Genomic DNA, 27,639 nt, shown 5'->3' with positions numbered 1-27,639 from the left:
TTATCACTTTTCCTAATAAGTTAACCAAATATTCAATTTCTGCTGCTTATGTTCCATGGCATGGTTTCAGGTTTACACTGGTAGCAGAATAGAGGCAGTGAGGAAATGGATGATTCAGCTCCATACCATGTATGTATGTGTGTGTGTGTGTATGTATATATATACATATGTATATACATATATACATATGTATATACATATATACATATATACATATGTATATACATATATATACATATATGTATATGTGTGTGTGTGTATATATATATGTGATTTCTGGCTATGCCACAAAAATCTGAGCATAGAGAGTTGACTATTCTAAGAAAAAATTTTAAAAAGATAGAGACATCATAAATTAGCTAGGTCACCCAGAAAAATTGTTTTTGTTTTTCTCTGACACCTATAGCTTTGTATTTACCACCTCCCAGAGAAAAAAATTAAGTGACTAAACTTTTTGTCTGTGCATGTTTACTGAAGCTTTGCCATAGCTTTGGAAATAACATAGACTATGTCACTGTGGCCTCCCCATTTTTCGAAATAAGGACAAACATCTGTATATCTTATCATACATATACATAGACACACATACACATTCATTTAATTAAATGCTACACACTTTTCAAGGTATTCTTTACAATGGCATTTTATGAGATGAGGGTGAACTATCTGAGTAAGAAACTATCTTCACTTCCTATTTGAAATTCAGGGTGATTCCAATATTCCTGGTGCTTTTGCCTACAGTCTACAAAAGGTGAGCTACAGGCAGAAAATTCATCTTTCCAGGGATGATGACATAAGTGTCAGAGCAAGGGTTATGGGTCTAGATATCTCCAGGACAGTGCACCTAAAAGAACTGAATTAAAATGGTGAGGTGTCACGTGTGATAAACTTGGCAATTCAGAAAGAAAAAGAAAAATTTAGAGACTGAGAAACCAAAGTAAATTATTTTCATAAAGAAAAAAAGTTCCACTGCATTTAAAGACCATTTGAACACTGAAAATTTGAAACTTTCAAAAGTTTGAAGTTGTGTTGTGGTTATTGTTGTTTTGGCCCATGTGAACACATTCTTTGAGCAAACATTCAGCATCAACTATGCTGGGAATACAAAAATGAATAAGACACAACCCTCATAGCTTTCTCATGAAGGCTTTTAAACATCCAGTATCTCTTACTGTATGCAATGCGGTGAGTTAAGTGAAGAGGGAGCAGCAACCTTTTATTGCATTTGCATCAAATTCCAGAGAGATTTTTTAAAAATAAAAGTAAGAAATAGGAACATTACATTTTTTAATTTAACCAATAGAAAACATTTTGTACTCTTAAAAGAAAAAGTTTATATTCAACTTTCATTTCTCAGGTCTTCCTTTCCTGTACCATGGAAATTTGCTTAGGGGTAGATAGTATTTTTCACTATTGATATAATAGTAAAGTCCCATCTTTTTCTTTTTTAAATTTTTAAAATTTTTATTAAGTTTATTGAACTGACATTGGTTAATAAAATTCTATAATACATCATCTGTATATTGTATGTGTGTTCACCAATCAAAGTCAAATCTCCTTCTGTCACTACCTATTTGTCTCCCATTATCCTTTACTATCTCCCCTCCCCGCCACACCCCCCTTCTCTCTGGTAACCACCATACTGTTGTCTGCGTCTGAGTTTTTGTTTGTTTGCCTTGTTTTTTTGTTTGTTGCTTTCAGTTTATAGCCCACATATGAGTAAAATCACATGGTTCTTCACTTTTTTTCATCTGACTTATTTCAAGATCCATCCATGTTGTCACTAATGGCAGTATTTCATCTTTTCTTATGGCTGAGTAGTATTCTATTGTATGTATGTGCCGCATCTTCTTTACCCAATTATCTATTGAAGTCCCATCTTTTTCAAAGTGCTTGGACTAGTTCCCCATCTATAAATATGCAAACAAATATTTCCATTGGCATCAGCATAAATTCTGACCTCTCCTTCATTTATTTACATTTCTCCTTGCTTTCAGAAGCAGGCATATGATAGATGCCTCAGGGATAAGGTAAGAATGAAATGTTTACAGAGAATCCATACAGCCACATTTACCCTCTAGGTACATGAATTTGAAGGTAGGTATATATTCCACATTTAATTAAGTCTTACCCCCCAAATCCCTATTTTTCACCACATCTTTTATGATTACTGCCTTAATATTTGCACAGAAGAGAGGTTGTGCATGATTCTGGGTAGTAAGTTTTATACAAGATTTTATTCTGCTTTTAAAAATTATTCATTCACTCAACCAAATCCAAACTAAGGTTGTCCAGTGTTACCTGAGCTTACTGATGGGTTTTTAAAGCCAGCCTTTGCTGCCCCACCTACACCCTGTCTTTATGGAAAACACTCGTCAGACTGACAAAGACTTTGCTCTCAGCCATGTCAAGCACCTTGTCCCAGTGCAGTGGTTCGAAGCATTTTTATTTCATGGACCAGTAAAATCTCTCTACACTGATATAATATTGCTATCATTTTATTCTGCAGTTATGAATTTAAAAAGCAAAACACAGCTACAAGAATTTAATGAAAAGAATAACAAAAAATATAGTGAAGACATAACTTCAGAGGAAATTTATAAATAGAAGACATTTAGCCCTATAAAAAAGCTCATAATTCTCCTTATTTTTTCTCTTCTTGCCATAGATTGACTTTTGGGAACCACTTCCTTCGAGCTCTGCATAGGGGCTATAAAAGAATAAGTTAACCAAATATTCAATTTCTGCTGTTTATGTTCCATGGCATGGTTTCAGGTTTACACTGGCAGCAGAATAGAGGCAGTGAGGAAATGGATGATTCAGCTCCATACCATCACAGCCTTCCTAGCTATTCACACTGCCAGTGCGGTCGGTACCTCACACGCACAACGGGCAGGCAAATGCCAGTGTAAGGAGATTATTACTCAGAGTTTGCTCCAATCAAGCTAGTGTGCAACTAAGAGACATTAAGATTTAAAGAGTCACCCTCAGACACTGAAATTGATAAAAATAAATGAATTTCTTAAAAAAAGATGCTGTGTGAGTCTCAAAAGCACAAGCGATGGCTTGGACATCTCCATCTGCTTTCCAGACTCAGGCATACTCAAGACTAATTAAAGTGACCCTTGGGAATGTAATGGAATATTAGAAAGCAGTGAAATTACCTACAGTCTTTTACAACACCTTGGGCTCACTGGCTTTTCAATGTGAATGATCTCAAATGCAGATGAGAAATAGATCAGTATTATAGAGGAATTATATTGGTTTCACACATGTTTGTGTTTTCAAATGATCAGGTTGAGTTTTCTCACCAGCAGAGATAAAGCCTCAGCAAATAAAACACAAAAACAAAACAAAAACAAAAAACCTGAAAATGTCCAGAGATGCCTTCCTTTAGTGAAAATAGCGACTGTCTCAGTGGCCTTAAGAACCGCTGGGTTTTCCATCATGTGAAGTTCGTCAGCAAAGGTGCAAGTGCTGATGAAAAAACCCCACAAAGACATTTCCCCTTTGCTAAAACAACAGATTGATGAAGAAGGCTACATCCTGGACCATATTTTTAATGCAGATCAAAAGAGTCTCTTTTAAAAGCAACTGCGCCCAGAACCTACATCTCAGAGGAGGAAATAGGAGCCACAGGGGTTAGGCTGCAAAGGATGCAGCATGTACTAGTAGCTAGAGGCAGAGGTCGGGAGAATGTTAACTGTGCTCCCCACTCTACCATGATGTTTGTCGTTTTTGTTAATGCTTGGTTCAAAGTTCCCTACGTTTTGAGTCATCTGCCCCAACTCTGTTTTTCTCACAAGCCCTGATATTTTTGGTATGCAGTTTTGTAGAACTATGGTTGTAGCCAGAATACCTGTATTTTTATTTTCACACGGCAGTCAAAGCCCCCCCGATGTAACCGATGGAGGGGAAGGGCAGTGATCTGGGGAGAGGTTATTAGAAGGTTACTCAGCATCATCTGGAGGAAATGACTCCTGATGTGATCCTAATTCTTTGCATTGACATGACTCTGGTTGGAGAAAGATAATGAATGTATCAGACTATCCTGGCTTAATGGGGAAAAACAAACAAAAAAAAAACAGCAAAGAATACTTAATTCCCTTATTTCTAATTTTGTGTTTGCTCTGCAATCTTCTAACCCAAGATTGGTATATAGGATTTCTCTCAAGTGCCAACTGCAATTGACTGGTAGTGGCTGCCTGAAGCAATGAAGTGAGGAGGATGCTGAGGTCACTTCTGGGCTCAGTGGGAAAGAATGCCACAATTGATTAGTGATGTCTGTCAGGAGTTGCCAAACGTGTGTCACCCCTCTAATCTATGACACAGTTGAGGAAATTTGCCTACTACGATGAATGGTCTGGGAAGGCAACCAGACTTGGTTCTGAAATCGGTACATTTACCTTTGTAAATGAACAAATTGATTCTCTGATAACCAGTCTATCTCTGTCAGTTTCACCTGAGGTTGCTCATTTGGTTGAACTGCAAAAAATGGAAGGTTTAAGCCAGCAATCTAAAGATCTTAGAAATCCTGACACCAAATGCTATTACCAGAAAATGCCCTCCTTGAAGGATCTTACCACTCATTATCTTTTGATTTATTATGTATTTACCATAGAGTACTCATCATACTGCTCCCCTTTCCCTTTTTAATACTTGCCATATGTCATCAATTATAAGATGCCACCATCCAGGCGGTATATACCAGGAGACAGCCAGGCTTCTGTGTTTCACACATTCTACTGGTCTGATAGTGGGACCACCACGGAAACCTCTTGATATTTAAATTAATGAATTTTAAAAAATATTCTTATTGATTTCAGATAGAAAGGGAGAGACAGAAACATCAATGATGAGAGAGAATCATTGATCAGCTGCCTCTTGCACACCCCCCACTAAGGATTGAGCCTACAACGTGGGCATGTGCCCTTGACCGGAATCAAACCAGGGACCCTTCAGACCGCATGCCGACGCCCTATCCACTGAGCCAAACTGGCTAGGGCAATTAATGAATTCTTTAAGGAGAAAAGAATGTGAATCCTGGTTGCTGCTTGAAAACTTTTCTCTTTTGTGGATGGAAAAGTGCACAATGAGAACTTATGGAACAAGTGTCAGTGGCTCTGAAGAAACCCCCAGAAAGGGCCATTCAGTGGAGCCCTCTTGTGAGAAATGGTGCATTCCCAGGGTTCTGGGCCCCACAGAGGACAGGCTGCGTGTGGGGGAGCGTGGGCACCAAACACTCTGAGTTAGAGTGTCCCGGGGAAGTCAAACTCTGAATGTGAAGAGGTTTTTGGAAAGGCTTGGCCAATGTATTCCTCTTCTGTTTCCTTTTTATGTTTGCAAAAGACCTACATGTAAATAACTTTAAAAGAACAGTTCTCACCCTAGCCGGTTTGGCTCAGTGGATAGAGGGTCAGCCTGTGGACTGAGGGGTCCCAGGTTCAATTCCAGTCAAGGGCATGTACCTTGGTTGCGGGCACATCCCCAGTTGGGGGGCGGGGGTGCAGGAGGCAGCTGATCAATGTTTCTCTCTCATCTGACATTTCTAACGCTCTATCTCTCTCCCTTCCTCTCTGTAAAAAATCAATAAAACATATATTTTTTAAAAAGAACAGTTCTCATAAGTATAAAATACAGCTTTAGATCACATTGACACCATTTGTTTTCCTCTCTTTGGTACGTAAAATATCAATGCCTCTTCCAATTGATGATGCCTTAGACTCAATGAAACGCAGTATAATTTACATCCATAACAAGTGAGGAGATGCAGCCTTAAGAACCTGATTTGTCCCTGGGTTGTCCAAGATCTCTCTTCAAGTGAATTGCACATCTAAGATTAGAATTTATGAGACCTTAATCCTTGCCTCCCCCACTTGAACATCACTTAGTGCCATATTTCGGAAAGGTTGGTTCTAGTAACCAAATCAAGGGCTGGATGGCCCACTGGGAGTGGTCAGCGTAAAATACAGCCCTTCTATAGACCAAACCAAGAAGATTGGCATCTATGGGTAGAGAGGTCTGACAGTCCAAGGGCATGCTTTAGCTGTCGGCATGGGTATGAGAGGAAGAACGCCCACTGTTACGTGTGTCACTGAATTTTTTGCTAATTATCAACTATCATTTTCTGGAAATACCCTGTAGCCTACTTGTCTGCATCCCTCTTTTCATCTTTAAGTTCATTCTCACACAAAAGGAACATTTTTGTGTGTGTGAACTTTCACAATTAATAATCATGATACAAAAAACTATTAAGTTAAACAATACAAAATTGACAATATTTTACCATTTCTGACCTACAGAATCAGGAAGTTTGTGTGGTTCAACTTAATGGGTGACATATGAGATTTTCGCGTAAAGCAGTTCACAACCAGAGACAAGAAGACAGCCTTCCATTCATCATTATTGAGAGCCTTCTAAGTACAATCCCTCTCCCACTGAAGCTTCTACCAGCTCTGTGGGAGCCTCTGAATAACACTTTCTGTGTAGGTCGTCCCTTATGAAGACCTTCTTTTGATCAACTGTATAAATAATATTCTATGTGGGTTTTTTTTTAACTCAATAAACATTTATTGTACACTTAACAAGGGCTGGCCACCAATCTCAGCCTTACATACAAAGATAAGTGCATCACAGTCTCTACACTTAGGAGCATGCAGTCTAGGAAGGAAGACAGGCACGGACATAATTACAGTGCAAAATTGCAAGTCACATAATGGATATAAATAACATGCTGAAAAGGCACTTACCCTGCCTGGAAGAGCAAGAAGACCTCAAAGCAGGTGACATTTGTATTGGTTCTTAGAGGATGAGCAATTTACTTGGCTAAAAGGAGGGAACAATACAACATCCCCAAGCAGAATGGCTTGTTCAGAGTCACAGAAGAACAAAGAAGGATATGTTTGAAGAGCTTTAGTTTGACTGTAGATGGGACATGTGAGTGAAGTGGCAAGAGATGAGGCTTGAATGGAGGTAAGATCTGGTTATGAAAGGCCTGCCCAGGTGGGGCCGAGGAGTTAGCATTTTATTCTGCAGGTGAAAAGAAGTTGGGCTTAAGTCGTTTAAAAATAAAACTTCTTTTCCTGCCTTGAATTTTTATGTTCAGTCCCATCACCACCTGAGTTTATACACGTTACATTAGCAACCCCGCAGCATGCCTCCGCAGCGTGAGCTTCTGCAGGGAGAGCTCTTTTCATCCCACCTGGATTTCGAAGGGGTTTCAGCCCCGACATCGCTCTTAAACACAGTCATGGAGCTGTGGTTCCTCACTGTGGCTGGAAGCCTGGCCAAAGGCTGCCTTGTGAGAGATTGTGGCTTTGACAATTCCGTGCTCCTCCACTGCAGGGCTATCTACTTCACTCGGGCGAAGGAGCTTTACCAACACACACTTCATGTTTTCATATTTTCCTCATTGGGTAATTGCAAAATGGGTGATTCCACCTAAATGCAGCAAGTTTGATTTCATCCCAAATGCAGACTGGCTAATCAGTAGCCCAGTTTTCCAGTCATGCGATCTGGCCTCTGGCATTTACCACCCATCAGATGAAATTACACAGCACCGATAAATTACCAACTCACGGCTGGGCAGAACTTTCCCCCTTAAACTCCCTCCTCCTGCCGAAACCGGTTTGGCTCAGTGGATAGAGCGTCGGCCTGCGGACTGAAAGGTCCCAGGTTCAATTCCGGTCAGGGGCATGTACCTGGGTTGCAGGCACATCCCCAGTAGGAGATGTGCAGGAGGCAGCTGATCAATGTTTCTCTCTCACTGATGTTTCTAACTCTCTATCTCTCTCCCTACCTCTCTGTAAAAAATCAATAAAATATATATTTTTAAAAAAAACACCTCCCTCCTCCTTAATACTTATGTGATGTTTAATAGCGCCATGGCTCATCAATAGAGGGATATCAACTGGAATGTATCAAAACTTGACCACAAATGGAGATTTATATGTGTGTGTATAAATTATACATAGATAAACACACATATGTATATATATGAATACATATAAATGAGTTATCCCATTTATATGAATTTTCTGAATCCATAAAGCTGTGGCTATCACATTTTTGTTTTATTTTAAAAATTATACATAGACACACATGTATAAACATGTCTGTGTATATATCCATTTATCAGTGGTTCTCAACCTTGGCTGCACATTAGAATCACCTGGGAATCTTTTTTAAATCCTGATTTCTGGGCCTCATCCTCCGGAAATTCTGTTTCTTTGTTATGGGGTGGGCCACAACATTAGTAACAAAGAAACAGAATTTCCGGAGGATGAGGCCCAGAAATCAGGATTTTAAAAAGATTCTCAGGTGATTTTAATGTGCAGCCAAGGTTGAGAACCATTAATGTAGACTACAGTTGTTACTTCATTTATATGAATCTTCCAGATGCACAAAACTATGTGACTCTCTAAATAGGTCTAAATTGGTACCAATTCCAACATTGAGGGGGGTCCCCCCCCAAACCAACAAACAATTCTCAGACACCAGCAGGATATCCAGGAATTCAATTCTGACACATCTACCCAGAGGTAGCATCAGATTGCACAGGTTAAGAGTTTAGTCCTACAAGACAAGACTAATGATTGAACTCCATCTTCAGCCCCTGTCCCCTCCCTGGAGTTGGGGGGCAGGCTAGTAGGACTGAAAATACCAGCCCTCTAATCACAGGATTGGCTCCACTGGCACCAGCCCCCATCCTTAATTTTTTGACTTTCCAAAGTCACCTCATTAACATAACAAGGGGCAACTTTATCACTCTCAACACTTCAGAAATTCCAAGGGTTTGGGGAGCTGTGAGTTGGGAATTGTGGACAAGACCGGATATATATGGAAAATATATGTTAATCATCTGAATAACCAAATAATATATTTCTTTTAAATTATACTATCACACTGTGAAATATACCGTTAGTACTTGATAGGAGTTGTGGTGAATCTATAGACTGCTTTGAGTAGTAATGAACAGTTTATCTTATTTTTTTGTTAATCCTCACCTGAGAATATTATTCCCCTTGATTTTTAGAGAGTTGAAGCTGGGGAGAGAGAGAAGAACATCGATGTGAGAGAGACACATAGATTGGTTGCCTTCTGTAGGCACCCAGACCTGGGCCAGGGATCAAACCCATCATCCTTCAGTATATGGGCCGACGCTCTAACCACTGACACCACGATCCAGGGCTAGTATGGACATTTTAAATCTAGTCTTTATGCAAATATTTCCAAAAGTGTTAGAAATGTGAGTTCCAGATTTAGCCTGCACTCTTTGAATTCCTTTTTCTTCACCTCTTAGCTTTCTGTCCTTGGACAAGCAACAATCTTTCTGAGTCTCAACTTTCTCATCTATAAAATGAGAATAAGTGTAACCACTTAATAGGGTTGCTGTGTGAATTCAATGGGGTGTGCATGTAAAGCATTTGGTATCGGTGAACATTCAAGCAGAGCTAACAATGAATACTTTGTGCACATTAGAATTGAGTCTTGAATATTGGGACTATTATTGTGAACATTAATGATTACAGGAAAATTAATAAGCTGGCACCCTTGGGGCATATTATGAGCCAGAGAGTTATTTGTCCCTTCACTAAATGTCCCTGGACTATCAGTTCTCACATTCTGAAATTGCTAATTTATATAAAAACCTAACAGTGTTCTTCCTCCCTTAGTGCTTCACTGACAAATCAAATCATCTGACTTGTTAAAATTCCATCCAAAGCAGGAGTATAAAAGCTCTGACCGAGTGCCCGAGTCTGTCCTCTAGTGTCTCTCGTTTAGCCACTCAACGATCTCTTCTGCTGATTTCAAGATTATTGGCTCTGGAATTGCAAATACTAAATACTATGGCATGATTTCACATATAGGTGGAATCTAAAAGAGTCAAGCTCATAGAAACAGAGAGTAGAATGGTGATTGCTAGGAGTTGGTGGGCGGGAAAATGGGGACATGTTGGTCAAAGGGTACAGTTACAGTTATGACAGTCCTGGAGATCGAATCTGACTATAGTTAACAATACTGTATTGTATACGTGAAATCTGCTAAGATGATAGATCATAAAGTGTGCCACCAAAAAAAAAGTAACTATGTGAGATGATGGATATGCTAATTAGCTTGATTATGGTGATTATTTCACAGTGTCTACACATATCAAAACATCTAGTTGTGCACCCTAAATATATTCAATTTTTATTTGTCAACTTGATAATCGGTGAATGATTCTGTGACTATAATTTCCTTCTTATAAAAAAAAATCACTGTACTTTCAACTAATTGGGCATATCATGAGATACTAATATTGAAGTTCAACAAACTTCTGATTATCTTATCAAATAATTGAAAATGCAAACATGTAAGGATGTCACTGTAAACACTTAGATGAGGGGGACGCATAGGGGGTCTTGGTTTTGTTTCCTGTTGCTCCTTTGAGACATCTTGATTTCTCCAGATGGAGCCTTCCCCAGGTGGGTGTTGACAGGATAGCACAACAGAGCACAGAATGTCAATTGTAATTACACCCAACACACTTTTTTCCCCCCAGGTTACAAATGCTGCTGCCAACTCTCCTGGCCAAATGACTCTTCATCTGAAACCTCTCCTTGTGTGTGGAGGGGATGGATTCACTCATTCCAATTTCGATGGCTGCGTTGCTTCTGCCCTGTGTGTTCTGGAAGCTTTAAAGAACCATATTTAGTACCTGTATTCTTTCTTTTAATTTTTCAGTTACAGCTACACCCAATGTTATGTTGGTTTCAGTTAGACAACATAGTGACTAGACATTTATAGAACTTGTGAAGTCATCATCCCAGTAAGTCTATTTAGTATCTGTATTCTTACCATCTACATGTACTTTGGGTTTTTGCTTTCACAATTTTCAGTTATTGATTGTTTTATTGTCTGTTTTGTTCAGAAAAATTACCGGAAAATTGTTCTTCACTTGTTATTTATTCATATGGGGTAAAAAATCAATTTTATAATGTTGATAGTTACAACCCATGCTAGAATAAAAATTCCTTGGATCTTATACCTTTGTCACCTTTCTGAGTTGCCATGACTACCCCTTGATGGAGGAAAAGTAGGGCTAACCAATCCCAAAAAAGTTTGTCAACTCAAAGTAACAGTTCATTTTGAAATTTTTGCTTCCAAATAAAGAATAATCATTATCACAGGCTCATTTTTAATCTTTAAGTATGCCCTTGATTCAATATTTTTGCAAACTGCTGAACTTTAAGGTCCCTCCAAACTGTGAATAACAGAGAGTAATTTTCTTTCTCGTTTCTCTCCCAAGTTATTAAATGATCCTGAATTGTAGGTCATAGCTGTCCTTGTCTCTAGGATCGCAGTTTGGAGGGCAACTTGACTGACGAAGTAACCTCTCTTCAAATTTTCAGAAAATAACCCGATTCAACTTGACTTTCCAAGTCACACAGTACTTTTTAACCTTAAAAACTCCAATCTTGTTATGACAGATAAAACATTGATCTTTACCTTTTGTTATCTCTTACGGCTGCTGCTGTTCCAGTCTGTGTGATCCAGTATGTGCTGTGGCATTTAGACTGGGTCAAGTTTAATGAATTTAATGCAACCAAAAAAAAATGTACTGAACGAGAAAATAGATGCACCTCAAATAGTTCAATTTTTGCCAACTTAATGGCTGTCGCATGCTTCAGTGACAACCCAGTGACCTGCTGGCTGAGAGAAATTAATCCCCAGCCTTCCAAATAAGCGACTTGTTGCTAATTTGAAAAGCAAAATGGTGGGTTCTATTTTATGATTTTGAAAGGAAAGAAATTGTTGTGCCCTTTCAAACTAAGAATAGTTCAATGAAAGACTCTTTATCTTGGTAGTAACCCAAAGTTTCACACTTACATGCCCACTAATCATACATACACATGCACAGGCCTGGGCAGAACTTGCTTATATAGCTACAAAGTGGGCTTTGTGATCCTATGGAATGTGATTACCTGTGTCCTTTTAGCAACCAACTGATGAGAAACAGAAATGCCTACATGTAGCTAATGACACTTCTTTCTGAAAGCAGAGAAAGAAAAAGGAAAATTAATGTGATCTCTGTATGATGTGATGAAAACATTGAGACCTCTTTCATCATTTGGGCCCATATTTGGTTAACATTATCTTTATTTTGGCTTTATCCTTAAAACATGGTAGCAAAGTCATTCAAATGTATTAACTATTTTGTTTTTAATATTCTGGAGCCATTTGACTGAGAGCATCCTGAAGTTTTAAGAACAAGGTTGTATTTGTCTCATGAATGTATATCCTCCACAGAAGAGAAAAACAAAACAATTTGTAAAGGTGGGATGGGATACATAAGGACAGAAGTCTCCTGAGCCATTACTGATGACTTTCAATATCTATTCATTCTGTGTTTCCCTAATAATTCTGTATGTAGATCATTGTTACTTTGCTATTTTAATCATTTTGAAAACTCGTTTTACATTTAGATCTATCTCTGATAGGAGCCGGCTAATTCCCTGATGCCCAGATAAGGAAGAAAAAATGTATCAAATGTTTATGTTCTTCGCTTTCATTCACCCCTGTCCCTGCAGAAATGAAATGGATATGGGGTTATCCTGTGCTGGAAGCCATCCCAGCCGGCTGTGAAACTGAGGTGGCCCAGTCACCCTGAGAGACCCAGGGCTAAGGTATCGGCTCCCCTGGGAAAGAGGGGTCAGCACCGTTTGGAACGGTTGCCAAGGTGTATGTATGTCAGCCCCACAGGCCCACACTGTACTACGACATTTCCAAACAAGAACGTTTATTAATCACGCCAGCCAAGGAAAGCTGCTCTGTTTTTGAAAGTAGCATATTCAAGAGAGAAATGACTTGAGCAGTGGGGTGATTTAATACTTGTTAGCTGATAAATATAGCCTTTGCCGGGATAAAACTGTATGATGCAGTGTTGAAAAGCTTAATTACCAAACTGTCTATGCACGTTTTGCTCAGGCAGCAAGGGTGACAAATTATACAGAGGAATAGTATTTTTCACCTTTGGCATTTCTGAAGGGAAGAAGCATGTCTAAAAACACTAAGAAAGCAGTAATAATCCTAGGACAGATGCGGGGGGAAAGACACTTCTTTGAGTCACCAAGCCTTCTGTGCAAAATGCCATCATCCCCACTCCCCCCCCCCGCCCCACCTACCCATTACTATGTTAAGTAAAAAGAACAAAGTCCATTTTACATCTATCTAGTATTTTCTACTCATCCAAGTATGTATAGAATGAGTATATATCCACTTTTCATCCTCCTAACACCCTTGTGAAATATGCAGAGCAAGGAATTCTTATTCACCTTTGACAAATGAGGAAACTGATGCATGCCCTAGCCGGTTTGGCTCAGTGGATAGACTGTCAACCTGTGAACTGAAGGGTCCCAGTTTCGATTCCGGTCAAGGGCACATGCCTGGGTTGCAGGCTTGATCTCCAGTAGGGGGCATGCAGGAGGCAGCCTATCATTGATGTTTCTTATCTCTCCCCCTTCTCCCTTTCTTTCTGAAGTCAATACCATATATGTGTGTGTGTGTGTATATATATATATATATATATATATATATATATATATATACACTGAGGCATGGAGATTGGCCAACCAAAATCACATAATGAGATGCCAGGACAAGACCCAGGCCTTCTATGACCATTTCTATTTACGCGGCATCATGCTGCTGCCATATGAACTTGATAATTAAATCTGAACTGAAATATTAGTTGGCAATACAGTCAGCACCGTGTGGTCCTGTTATTGATGTTTCATTTCAGAGAGCTAATACTAATCCTGATGTGGTATATACAGGAGTCTAATATGGAGTAAAGTCTCCACGAGTACTGGCTAAATGATTTATATTCCCCTTATTTTTATTTGCTGGTTTATTTCCTTCTTCGGAGGGTTCTTGCTGTGAGAAATGGCTGCATCACAATGACACTGAATATCAACTGAGCAGTAGTAGGTTAGCTACAGGCTACATTCATCGTTTCTGTCTTTGTTTCTACATTCATTTTGTTTCATTCTCCTCTGTCATTTCTTTCTCCTCTTTTATTTTTTCTCCTGCTTCTTCCCCTATGCCCAAGTCTCCATTCTCATAAACCTGCAATATAAATGCAATCACATTATGATTCATATCATTTGTTCTATCTTATTTTAATATATCCTTTTTCCCCCTAAAATTTTAAAGCAGTTGATTTTGCATTTGATTCAAGTGGCCTGGATAATCATTATTTTGATTTTCAGAAGTGATGCAAGAATTTAAAACTGGCTGTAGATGTCAGGGATCTCCGTGCTGATAACCTAAAAAACACATGCAAGGCATGGGACCAGGCTCTGTGCTGGGCCCGGTGGAATATCATCAGCAATCTCCACCTAAAGGTTCTGGTCAGGGGAAGACAAGTCACATGAAGTGGAAGGCAGGGTCAAGGTTCATGTCGGTGTCATGGCAGGCAGTAAATTAGATGCTCTAACTCGAGAAGCTGGGGAATCTTCCGAGGAAGGACCCTGTTTATTTAGGAGAGGGTCCCTGGACAGATGCAGAGGTGCATCAGGCAAACACACACCTCCACACCCAACCTGAGCAGACCTGGCTGACTCCAGGAATCTGAACTTCATGGCAGAACAAATGGGTCTTTTCTGTGGAGAAGGCTCAATGGGACACAGAAAGTGGGAAGAGGAAAAAGCTTCAGCAAACCTCAGACTTGCTCATGCAGGACTACGCGGCGGTATTCTAGTCTGGAATGTGTTTGTGTCTCAGCCAGTATCATCTGGCCAGGTAAGCCAGGGAAGAATGGAATGGTAATGTGGTCTATGTTTCCATCTCAACAGACAGCCATTATAGTCCAAGTAAGATTTCATAGCAGAATTCACCAAATGGACCTGCTAAAGAGAAAGACTGTCTAGGAGAGTGTTAATTTACAAGGCATGTAGAACCACAGAATCCTGGAAATCAAAGTTTAGAGGGCTTGGAGACCATTTTGACCAGTTCTTAGCCATGTTGGATTTTGAACCCACTTGAGAAGCTGGAGAAAACTATGGATCTTCTCCTAGTAGCAACAATAAAGATAACTATGCATGCACGCACATAGAATTTGCATACCATTTCAGAGCCTACTTTTATAAATAAAGTTTTATTGGATCACAGCCTTGCCCGTTCATTTGTGTATTCAGTGGCTGTTTCTGTACAACCACAGCAAAGATGAGTGTGTCAGAGACCATATGGCCTGCAAAGCCTAAAAAAGTTAACTCTCTGGTGCTTTAATAAAAAATTTGCTGACTCCTGTTTTAGGGGATTACAAACCCTCCAAAATCTATTTTTAGACACTCAGGAGTCTATGGACCCCAGATTAAGAACCTCTAAATCTTGACCCATGGTCTTATGTAAACACAGGCTTATCTTAGATCCACACATCTGGGCCATTGTTCCATGATCCTAAGCCCCATTGGAAATCTTTTAAGGCAAGAGTTTAGCTTTGTAGTTAAAAACACATTCTCTGGAGTTAAATAGATCCGTGTGTTACCCAGACTTTGCTCCTCATTGTGTGACCTTGAGACAGACACCTCATCATTTGAACAATGAGTTGATGGAAGCTACTCATAAGATTGTTGTGAGGCTTAAATATACAGAAAACCTTACTGCTGGACACATAGTAAGTGCATAATAAATGATAGCAATGATGGTGATGATGATGAGGGTATGGGAGAAGGAGGAGGAAGAGTAGAAGCAGATCTTCCTGGTGCCTCCAAAGCCCCTGGGAAGGCCAGTTTCCTCTGCATTTACATAGGACACTTAGGAAAGCGGATGGTAAGGAGAGTGTGTACCTGGACAGCCAACCATGGTGAAACTCGGAAGCTTAATAGCTCTAGGTTTCTTCAAAACCTTCATGAAACAGAGTGGTAGTGTCTCCCTGAGACCAGCCGTGAGCCACGTTCTCTTGTCTCGTTGCTTGTCCCGTTGGTTTGCTCTCAGGGGGTCCTTGAAAAGAAACCAGGGTAAGTCATTACCAGGCGTCGAGATGGTATAAAATAGAAGCATTCTCTGCAATGAACAGTGTCTTTTCTTTAGCAAGTATGTGTGCCAACTGCAAACAATTGCATGCTTGGACTAGGTCCTCCTGAAGATTGTTTACAGGCAGACCTTGGAGATGTTGAGGGTTTGGTTCCAAACCACTGCAAGAAAGCAAGTACCACAATTCAGCAATTGGCAATTTCTTTGCTGGTGGAGGGTCTTTCCCTTCAATTTGTAAAATGCACATCTGTGAAGCACAATAAAGCGAAGGTCAATGAAACAAGGTATGCCTGTACTTAGGCTCTGAAACACTGAAAACTTGGTCTTAGTTCACACTATTAACGCGTCAGAGTAAGTATGCCGATTCATTTCCTGTCCTTGGTCTTCATTTCAAAAAGCTCAGCTCCTGGTAAATTCCGTGACGTCATGGTGGGTTCCATGCCATCCTGAACCCACCACCTTCTAGACATGTGATGTAAACCAGTTTCTTATGTCTCTCAGCCTCAGCACCCGCATCTGTAAAACCCGCATAATCTTCAAAAAGATATTATAAAGTTAGATAAAAAAGCAGTTTACTATTGGTTTTAGAATTGACACAAATCCATGGAAATAATGGCAATAAAAGCACTTAATGTTATCAAGGAAGCTTTACAAAACCATACATGGATTAAAAGGGGAAAAAAATAAGCAAATATTTATTCCTCCTAATAAAACAGAGCAAAAATATAGATGAATATTTCAAACTCTCAGAAAATGAAACTACAAGTTTTATAGATTAATTATGAAAAAATCACTTAAAATAATTTATAGTAAAAGTATAATGCCCTTAATGTAGATAAAACTGCTTATAGGTTAAAATTTGTTAGTTTATGTTTGTTTTTTTAAAATATATGTTTATTGACTTCAGCGAGGAAGGGAGAGAGAGAGAGAAACATCAGTGATGAAAGAGAATCATGGATTGGCTGCCTCCTGTACACCCCACACTGGGGATCGAGCCTGCAACCTGGGCATGTGCCCTGACCAGGAATTGAACCCTGACCTCCTGGTTCATAGGTCAATGCTCAACCGCTGAGCCATGCCGGCTGGGGCTGTTATCTTGTTATATCATATATATACATTGTTTTTAATTGTGATAAGATGGTCACATATTTATACTTTGACTTTATATATGTATTTATAAAATATGGCTACATTCTCTGACTTTATAAATTTATAGCATGTTGTATATAGTTGTTGTAATAAATACCCTTGCACATGCCTCTTTTACACTAATGCATCCTAATTTTTCCAAATATGGGCTTTGACCCATAAATGATTTGTAATAGCAATTTAGGGAACCAAGTAGTCATTTTTGTTGTCTCAATTTAAAAAAATATATTATTTTATTTATTTCAGAGAGGAAGGAAGAGGAAGAGAGAGATAAAAACACCAATGATCAAGCCTATAACCCAAGCATGTGCCCTGACCAGGAATCAAACCATGACCTTCTGGTTTCTAGGTTGACACTCAAGCACTGAGCAAACCAGCCAGGCTGTTGTTGATTTTTTAATTAAAACAACAGAAAGGAAAAAGAATGAGAAGGCTGACGTGTAGTAAGAGTAGCTATTATTTTATAAAACTTTTGTTTCCTTGCCCTGGATCAATGTAAACTGGTTTCATATAGAAAACCACCTCTAGGAATATGATATATAAAATAAATTAACCACTCGTGTTCAATCTAGCCCCTCCCTATACCCAACAGTTCTCTCTTAATCCAAATCTGGAGGTGCTGAGGCTGGGGCACAAAGTTACAGGCTTCAGTTTAAAAAAAAAAGAGAGAGAGAGAGAGCGAGAGATCAAATGTGATTCTATCTCTATACCATGCATTACAGGCTGTTCTAGGAATCTGCCTCACTGGGCATATCCCTAACGTAATGGCATTTCCTTTGTCTTCTGGGTAGAGCCAGGGCTGCCGTCTCCCACAGATGGCCACGTCTCCATCACAGGTTGCATTGCTCTTTGCTAGACACGGTACAGCACAGTATACTCTCTGCCCACACACCCTGAGGCAGAGATAAAGCATCAGACAGCAAGGACCTCCTGGGGCCGCCTGTTTCCATTTGTGAGGATGCTTTTAGAGGGAACAAGAACAGAGGCATAACACCACCAATTTTCCAGGCCAAAGTGCTGGGCATTTGATTTAGGCCCCTCATGTCATGCCGAAACCATATGCAATCCATACCTTCTGACCCAGATGAGAGATAACAGTCATCTTAAATCAAAATGAAACAGGATGGGGTGAACAAACCCACATAAAACAAGCTGAGAAGTCCTCTCTGTCTCTCTGGGAATTCGAGAGCCTGCTGAACTGTCCAGACCAGGGATGGAAGGCTGTGGTTTACTAGTGAGCTGGCTTGGAAGTTTTGCTGTCACTAAGAAGAAAAATCTGCAAGCTAGTTCAGCATAAATGGCGCCCTGGCTGCATTGAGGGTGACCACAGGTGAGTCATAAGCAGTGCAGAAAAGTAGAGATGCACGCTGGATGTTGGAGGAATGCCACTTTTATCTCCGTCTCAAGACGAGTGTCTCATGAGGAACTGAAAGTGGAATTACTCAAACTGAAATCTGCTGACCTCACGCGCACAGTTCCTTCCCTGACCCGAGTCTGGGAAGTGCCACTGGTAAAGCCCCAGAAATGAATTTGCCATCAGAGAGGAACAGAATTAGATACTCTCAGATGCACTCAGTGACATTTTCACGGCATTAGATGCCAACCCTCTCCACCTCAAACCAAAGCACTGAACTGCTTGGTTCTGTGCCGTTGTGGGAGGAAGGCCCTCTATCAAAGGCAGGCTCCAGCACCACAAGCCAAAGATAAATAGCAGAGGAAATCATTGAGACCATGACCTCTTGGTGACCCGCTGGAGCTCAATCTTTGCTAGACCTCAGAATATCAAACGGCCACCAGCCCGCCAAGAGCAGTGTATATAAGAATAGCATGGAAGCCACCTCGGCCTGGCTCTCTAGGAGCTTGAGAAGAGAAATCCCAAAGGAATTTTCAGTTATAGCCCCAAAGCAAGGGCTTGATGTTTAGGTGAAGAAATCCCTTCTGTCAGTGGTAAGATATCAATATGTGAAAAATGTGGTTTCTCACCAACTAGCAAACAATGAACTAGCAGGATCTCACGGGACCTTCTCCTCCCAGGGGTTTCGGTTATGGAGTCCCACCAGTGAACAGTATGGAGTGCTTGCTATACGGCCAGTCTTGTGGAAAGTTCTCAGAGGACGGTCAGCAGGACCAGACTCGTGCTGCTCATGGAGGGAAGCACTGAGCAGAGAGAAGCATGGGTTCGCCTTTGACGCAGTTCGCCTTGTACAGCACATGAAAGCAATTCCTGGACGCCACTTCCAGTTTAGGGAGCCCCTGAGGCATAAGACAGAAACTGAGGCTGAAGGGGACCAGCATCTAACAAGCAAGGCTTGGCCCCTAAGTTGCCATGGGAGTGTCCGGCCTGAAGACGGAGGCAAACTCAGCTAAATCCTCAAAATAAAAAGTGTGGAGAGAAGCCGGGAGACAAAACCTGACCTTCAGTGTCATCGGTAGGAGATCATGACCACAGGAGAAGTTCAAACAGATCTAATTTGCATCTCTTAGCTATAAGACCAAGGAGTACAAAGATCCATTGAGAGAGATGATATAGAGAGAAATACATATGCATGTATACAAAGATCGATCACATGCAAGAAGATCAATTCTTCAGACTGAAGCAAGACTTCCCCTTGATTCTTCCAAGAGCTTCTCTTATTTAAGCTGCAAATAAGGGGGACTTCTCAGGCCCTTGCAGCCTGATTTTGTCACTTTGTTACCCTGTTGCAGATTCCCCCCAGACAGCCATGACCTCTGTCCTTGACCCATTGTGGGGTGGTCATCCAGACAGAGCATCTAAACCTTGTGACCCCGAGGCCAGGCCTTGGTTTGTTGGTGGGTGAGAATGACAACTCAGACTTGTCCAATGTTTCTGTACTTTGGTTTTCTGCCACAGCATCTCAAACAGGGACTTAAAGGAGGAAAAAACACAAACACAAAAAAAACAATAAAATGCTTTCATGCACAGAACCTCAGTTTAGTATACTAATCCTATTTACATATAGAAAACCTGTTCTCAGGAATCCCATTGTAAATACTCCTTTATTCAGAGAACTGTCAATTCATAGCCATTCCTTGAGAATGCTAAGTGAGGGTTTTGTGCATGAAAACATTTTGTTCAATCTCATGGTTATTACATAATTTTTTTAAATGGTCAAAGAAGCCTGATAGATTTGATTCACTTGGATTTTGCATTTTATTGCTTGTTCCCCAAATAGGATATGCCTCCTTGCGTTTCACTGATCCTTTAACAGACTCAGGCAATTCATTGATTCCAGCGAGCATTTGTCAATTGTCTCCCTAACAACTGACTACCTTCCGAAGACTTCACTTGGGTTCCCTTCCTTTATCTATTCTCAGTGCATGTGGTCCGAGGCAGTGCACTATGCCCTGCGCAGTGGGGGAGAAGAGAGGTAACCTCTAGGCCTGAGTTGATCAGTACTTCACATTGTGTTGGCCACAGCAACATGTTCAGGAGTAAAATAAACATAAAATAAAATTGTTCTATCATATTGAGGTTCGAAAGTTGATGAAAAGCACATCAAAAAACAAAGGGTCTCCCTAGTGTGTCCTTTGACCACTGCCAAGGATTCATGGAACTTCTCTGCTTATGAACAAATCTTACATGAAAGTTTCTCCCTATAATTATAAACCCATGAAATTTCATTCCTTTCCCAAGATATTTAAGATCCAAATTTCTCAGACCAGCCCCCGTGGGTGCTCCATCTTTTCCAAGTGTGCTTCTGAGCCCCTTACAGAGACACTGGATCATGTAGCTCTTCTTAATTTCTACATCTAGATTCTTTGTTCCTCTCTTCCTGCTCCCTTTTTTCATGCCTCCCTTCCATCACTGGCCATCTTTCTAAAAAAATGGATCCAAACCCAAAGTGTGGAAGTCTGACTGTATTGCTCCCAGTGTCTATAATTTGTAGGTTATATTCTCTTGCAGCGGTTCTCAACCTGTGGGTCACGAACAATGAAAATACATCCTGCATATCAGGTATTTACAGTCTGATTCATAACAGTAGCAAAATTACAGTTATGAAATAGCAACGAAAATAATTTATGGTTGGGGGTCACCACAACATGAGGAACTGTATTTAATGGTCGCGGCATTAGGAAGGTTGAGAACCATTGGTTAGAGTATGTATTGGTCATGTTTTCCTCCAGGAATCCAACCACTCCTTGTGTTTTATAGCATTGCTTCTCTGTCACTTGTTGGGTTTGCAGCAGTGTATCTTCAAACATCTGCCAAACTGCTAGGGTCTTCACTCTGTGAGATTGGTAATGCCTTAAAAGTGGAATGCACCCTAACTGGTTTGGCTCAGTGGATAGAGCTTCGGCCTACGGACTGAGGGGTCCTAGGTTCGATTCCGGTCAAGAGCATGTATGTTGGTTGTGAGCATATCCCCAGTGGGAGGTGTGCAGGAGGCAGTTGATTGATGTTTCTCTCTCATCAATGTTTCTAACTCTCTATCCCTCTCCCTTCCTCTCTGTGAAAAATCAATAAAATATATATATTTTTTAAAAAGTTGAATTCATGGCATATCAGTTGGCACTTTGGAAAATAGACACTGAGATCAAATTAGATGTAGAAGGGGAAGTGTCTGTGAAAGATGAAGAGTGCAGGGAGCAGAAGTGGGTATGGAGCGCTTTCAGGTGGTGATGCAGGTCTGACGTCTGTGAAAAAAGAGAAGGAAGAAGGAGTAGGTTGGAAGAGCCACAGAGTGCAAGCTCTAGCTCATCTCAGGCTGGTCATTTGAGAGCACAAGAGCAAAGATAGCCTGTTAGAGGAAGAGATGGCTCAGGCAGGAGTGGCCCAGCTCTTGTGCCCCAGTCTGCTCAGTGCAATAACTGACTATCAGCCAACTACCATCCTCACTGCAGGAGTAGAGTACCTCCTGGAAGCCACGTATGGCATTGTGGGTATTTTAAAAGTGGAAATCATTTGGCATATGGTGTGTTTGTGTGTGTGTGTGTGTTTATTTTATTGATTTCAGAGAGGAAGGGAGAGGGAGAGAAAGAAACATCAATGATGAGAGAGAATCATTGATTGGCTGCCCCCTACTGGGAATTGAGCCCACAACCTGAGCATGTGCCCTTGACCAGAATCAAACCCGGTATCCTTCAGTCTTCCAGCCAAGGCTCTATCCACTGAGCCAAACTGGCAAGGGCTGTGTGTGTGTGTGTGTGTGTGTGTGTGTTTAAAAGAAAGAAGATCAGCCCAGCTGGTGTGGTTCAGTGGTTGAACATTAACTTGTGAACTGGGAGGTCACAGTTCTATTCCCAGTCAGGATATATGCCTGGGTGTGGGCTCGATCCCCAGTGTGGGGCATGTAGGAAGCAGCTAATTGGTGATTCTCTCTCATCATTGATGTTTCTCTCTCTCTCTCTCCCTTCCTCTCTGAAATCAATAAAAATATATTTTTTAAATAAAAAGAAAGAAAGAAGATTGTCTTGAAAATAGGAGTCTGAGACATGATAAAACCATGAAAACCAGAATAGAATCTTTTTGTCTGGGAGAACGGGTCTCACCCCCAACTTCTAGACTGTCTGGTTGAAAGAGAATAATTTCCCAACTTTAAAAAGGAATAGAATTAGAAATGCCAAGAGTGCAAAGTATTCTGGGACTGCTGGGCATCCAACATGCTGTGTTAATCATAAAGGGGGAAAAGCCCTCTGTTTTGGCCACAAATCAGGGGAGTTATTTTGGGATCAGCCTCATCAGTGACCCAGACATTACCATTTGAGTTCCAAAAAGCCCTGAAGAACATGAGAGCACTTTGCCACTGTTGTGTGTTTCTTTCTTCACAGGGCTTTTTGCATGAATCCGGCTACAAGTCCAGCATTCTCCTCCTCAAGGGAGCCTGCAGAGAAGCAGGTCATTGTCACTAGAGAAGGTAAACTTTCCTGGAAAGTGATTGGCCTGCCTATGCAATGGCCTTCAAGGCTCACAGTCTCCAAGATCTTATACGGTCTTGTAAAAGAGCATTCAGACTTTACCTTATACCAGCCCATCTTCTGCCAATAAATTGCCCCATATAAGAAAGCCCAAGAATATACCACTATTTCTAGAATCTTTATGATATTTTCTATGTAATTTCTCTGATGCAACTTGCTGGCTATTGGGGAGTAGATTCAAAGGGATTCAAAGAAAAGTAATGCATGATGTTAACCCTGAAAGGATGACTGATGAATTCCCTACTCAGGTCACCTATGAGCAAACTCAGACCCTCCTCTTACTCAAGGGGAAAAATAAATCATTTATAATAACCAATACTAATCGTGCACTTTTGCATAATCTCATTTCATATTTAGAACATCCTATCCACAAGGTCTTTACATAATCCTCCTTGGAGAGATGACACCTAGGGTCAGCGTGCTTAAGTAATTTACCTAAACTAACCCATCTGGCAAATGGCTGAGCTGAGACTTGACCTTGGGCCATTCTGACTCCAGAGCCTGTAACCCTAACAACATTTTCCTATTTCCCAACCATTATGATCAGGACAGATCCGGGTTTTGGGGGAGCCTGAAGCTTATATATTAGGGACCCTCATTAAGAAAAAGGAAGAAAATATATGAAAACAAAGTGCAATCCAAGGCCTTAGAAGGGGTCCATGCACGTGAGGGAGGCTGAAGCTTAAGCTTCATTAGCTTCACAGTAAATCCTTTTTTTATTGTGATAATGATATTATTGCCAACAATGCTAATATGAAGAAGAAGAATTATTCTTCAAATCCAAATATATAAAAATCAGGTTGGTTTAGGATTTAAAAATTTTCTTTGGATAACAAAGTTGCTCTAGGTACTCAGAGACCCCACATGCCCCTTTCCAACACCATATAATTTCTCTGTATCTGAGTCAGACCCAACCTGCTCAAGTTATCTTCATGCTATTCTTGCATCTCTGTTGGTGCTAGCTTTCAACTTCTTAATAATGATTATAATTATTAGCATTACTATGTGTGCCATGCTTTGCTCTAAGACCTTTTCTCATTGCCTACTAATTAAAATACCTTGTATCATTTCCACTTTTCAGATGAGGAAACTGGGGCCCTGAGAGATTAAACAGTGTATTTTTGAAATCTGCTCTCTTAACCACTACAACACAGTGCTTCCAATAGTCCAGGCAAATCAGACCTTAGGGACTCCATAGAGGCCAGACATAATTCCAATGCTTGATAAAGTCCCAAACATAAGGCTACGTATTCTGTAAGTCACAGACTTAATACTTTGGTCAGAATTCCCTGTGAATAGTGCAAGAACAAAACCATATTTCAAGCCAATTCAACAATCCTGAGACATAGGAGTCCTTGAAACTATGTAATTTAGTGATAGGAAATACATTTTTCCCTGGGTTGCAAATTATGAAGCCCAAAGAATAAGCGTGGTAGTGCCTGAACTGACATACTAGTACTTACTGTAAGAATTATACTTTTGTAGTCAATATTAAATCACTAGAGATGTGTGCCACCGCTGAAAACTAGTAGCTAACCAGAAACGGTGCCTGAGGAAACTCGGGGATGGTATAAAATTATCTGGTGAAACTGGCTTGGCAGTCTTTCTGGGACTGAAGCTCCATGGAGGGTACATATCTGAGTCATGTTTCTTGAACTTAAATGTTTGAAGGAACCTCAAATTTTACCTCGTTCAAACCCTTCATTGACAGGTGGAGTCAGTGGAACCTTGAGATGCCAGAGGTGACAGAGCTGATGAGCATCATTCATTCAATAAAATACTCGAACAGGTTATGGAACTAAGATAGAGGACTCTTCCACTGCACCATGCTGCCCTATGGCTAGGGTATACTATTGGGCACAACATCAGTTATCTTGTAATTAAAAAAAATCTGTATGTGACATAGACACACAAGATTTTCATTGGTTTGGGCACTGCATACCAAGCTACCATCATCTCCCACAGCTCCCCAGTATGAAACCTTGTTCTTTCTATTTCCCAGAAAGATGTGATTCTCAACCAGTTGTTCTTAACCAACACCTTGGAACTTTTCCAAACCAATTGTCTATAGATAATAATGTAAATGATTAAATATATTAATGCTAAGTAGGAAGCAACCAGTATGTGATAACATTTTCTACTGTGACCAGGGTATTTAGAATTAGAAAATGATTAAAGTCCACAGGGTGAATGTGCAGGGAAACTGAGGCATCCAGAACACTCTGTAGCTTGAGGGATTCAAGCTTACCAGAAACAGAACATTAGAGGTGCCACTTTCCACACTTCCATGATCCCTGTGTCAAAGATCCCTGCATCTCAGGGGAAGGGATGAGCCTATCTTTTATGATATCAAAGCCCTAACACTCCCAAGATAAGAGTACCACTATGGAATTTGGTCAAATGGCTCCTATTATGACCTAATGGCCAAGTCTCAGGCCTGGGATTTATTCCTAACCATCACCGTAACTCACCTTGCAACTTTGTGTTTATTACTATTCCCATTATCTCAGTTTGTTCATCGGTAAAAGAGAAGAATGAATATTTGCAATCATCAAATAATAATTGCACTTTGCATGGAGAATTCCCAGTGAAATGAGAAGTCATGATTAGCATACATACCAGGGCTATCCAGTTAATATTAATTATCTCATTTATTTCCCACTACAGCTCTAGGAGGAACGCATTATTATATCCTCTGTTTACAGCTGTGGAAACTGAGGATCAGAGAAATTAACTAATTTGCCCAAAGGTATCAGAACAAGTGAGTTGTGGAGTCAGGGTTCAAACCTGCCTTTAAAGACTATTTTTTCCACAAGTTAAAATGGATTTTATTTAATAGGATCCAGAATGCATAGTCCTAAACATTTATCTTATGTCCAAAGTCCTCTGAGAATGTATGGCTAAAAACTCTCTCTTACAGGAAATTCCATTAATGGCACAGTCAGTCAACAATATTTATTAACTACCCTTTATGTCCTACCAAGAATGATGGCAATAACATTTTGTATGCCGGACTCTCAACTTCTCAAAGTATTATCCATATCTACTGGTGCATTTTATTCTCACAGAAATATTATAATTCCTCAGAGATGAGGTCAAAAAATTTGCCTGGTCAATTATAAAGTTTCCTGACTCTTCACCCAGAGAAATTTCTTTTTGGAGGAAGAGTTTTCATTTATGCACGTGTGATTTAATTACTGTATTGGATATTTTAGGTAAAAAGAATAAGTGTTTATTGTAACAAGTCACAGTGCAGATCTGCTTTTGAGATTAATTACCTTCTCCTTTCTTCTTTCAATCCCACCCTCCTGAAGTTATCCATGGAAAGTATCAGTCTATAATCTCCCATTCCAGACTACAAACATTCATGGTTTTAAAGATAGTATCATAGACTGACTCATGTAGTAAAAGCCACTTCTTCCAGGATGTCATAAGTATAACTTTAACAATTTTAGCACAGGAATCCACTTGAGATTCTATCGGTGACCCTAGAGACTATTTTTATCTCCCCTAGTGATCTCATACCTCCCCTCTGGACCCTTCTCCCTAGCTCTAGGCCTCCCAGACTGACCATTTACAAACTAAGTTCCCGAGATTCATTGCCACTGGCTGAGCTTGCTATGTTCTGAGTTTGTCACCTACTTGCCATAGTCACTGTTCATCCTGGTACATAAAAATTGTGATCCAGACCCACTCTGTCACCTTAGCCAGCTGCCCATCAACTTCCATGGAGGGTATCTTGTGGTCTCAAAGGATGACTTTATAAGAACTTCAAATTGGGAGAATGTTGCACAGCTTCCACTAATCCCATCCTGCCATGCTCCTGACAAGGTAGGAGTGTCTCTTGGGCTCTGTCCTAAAATTGTTTTACAATCACTTAACTTACAGTCACATCACATCAATTTTGACATCGTAATGTGATTTGCATTGATTTGAGGCTGCCATCAGGATGAGCTCAGAACTATGTCAAAACCTCTGCTGGGTAAATAAAGAACTGATTTTGAATGTGGGGAATGATGGAGGATGGAAAAATCACAGAAAGGGACCAGAAACAATACAAGCGCCGCAGGGAAATTTTAGACATCAAACATTTTTTTTTTTTTTAACACAAAATACCAAAGGTCACTAGTCTCCCACATCAAATACACAGGCCATTTTTTTAAACAAATCCCTTTCAGGCTGAGTCTTGAAACAAGTCTCAAATATGTGATTGTGTAAAGAAGATGCTAGGATAATTTTAAATTTGTTGTTTTTAAAAAATGATGGAGGATCTGTTCGGGATGTCAGACACGGAAAGCGATGAAGAAGGGCACCATTTTCTTTCTGTCCCCATTCCGCGTGTGGACTTCAACCTACCCAGAGTTGTTATCGTCCGACAAACCAATCCTGAAATGTGAAAGTCCAGATCATACCCATTTGCAGGCCTAAGATGCCACCAGATGTGGCTTTGTGCCAGTTTCTAAAAAGGCTAGCCGCCCCCTTTGTATTCAGTGAAGGCTGACGGAGCACCCCGCTTCTCCCAGGATGCAACTGCTG

At 40.3% G+C, this 27,639-nt stretch overlaps 1 protein-coding gene across 3 annotated transcripts in view; it reads left to right on the top strand.

Annotated features, from left to right (window-relative positions):
* Window positions 1-11,026, top strand: part of RNLS (renalase, FAD dependent amine oxidase) — a 220,581-nt gene extending 209,555 nt beyond the window's left edge. For all 3 annotated transcript variants that reach the window (XM_059662743.1, XM_059662744.1, XM_059662745.1), the window contains one exon: window positions 10,544-11,026. In XM_059662743.1, the coding sequence (XP_059518726.1) occupies window positions 10,544-10,788 (245 nt within the window). In that variant the 3' untranslated portion in view covers window positions 10,789-11,026. The remainder of the gene's footprint in view (window positions 1-10,543) is intronic.
* Window positions 11,027-27,639: the final 16,613 nt, after the last annotated feature.

Source organism: Myotis daubentonii, chromosome 13 (assembly GCF_963259705.1).
Source record: "Myotis daubentonii chromosome 13, mMyoDau2.1, whole genome shotgun sequence".
In the NCBI taxonomy this organism is placed as follows: domain Eukaryota; kingdom Metazoa; phylum Chordata; class Mammalia; order Chiroptera; family Vespertilionidae; genus Myotis; species Myotis daubentonii.
The sequence above is the reverse complement of the archived record's forward strand: the minus strand, read 5'-3'. Positions and strand labels throughout refer to the sequence as shown.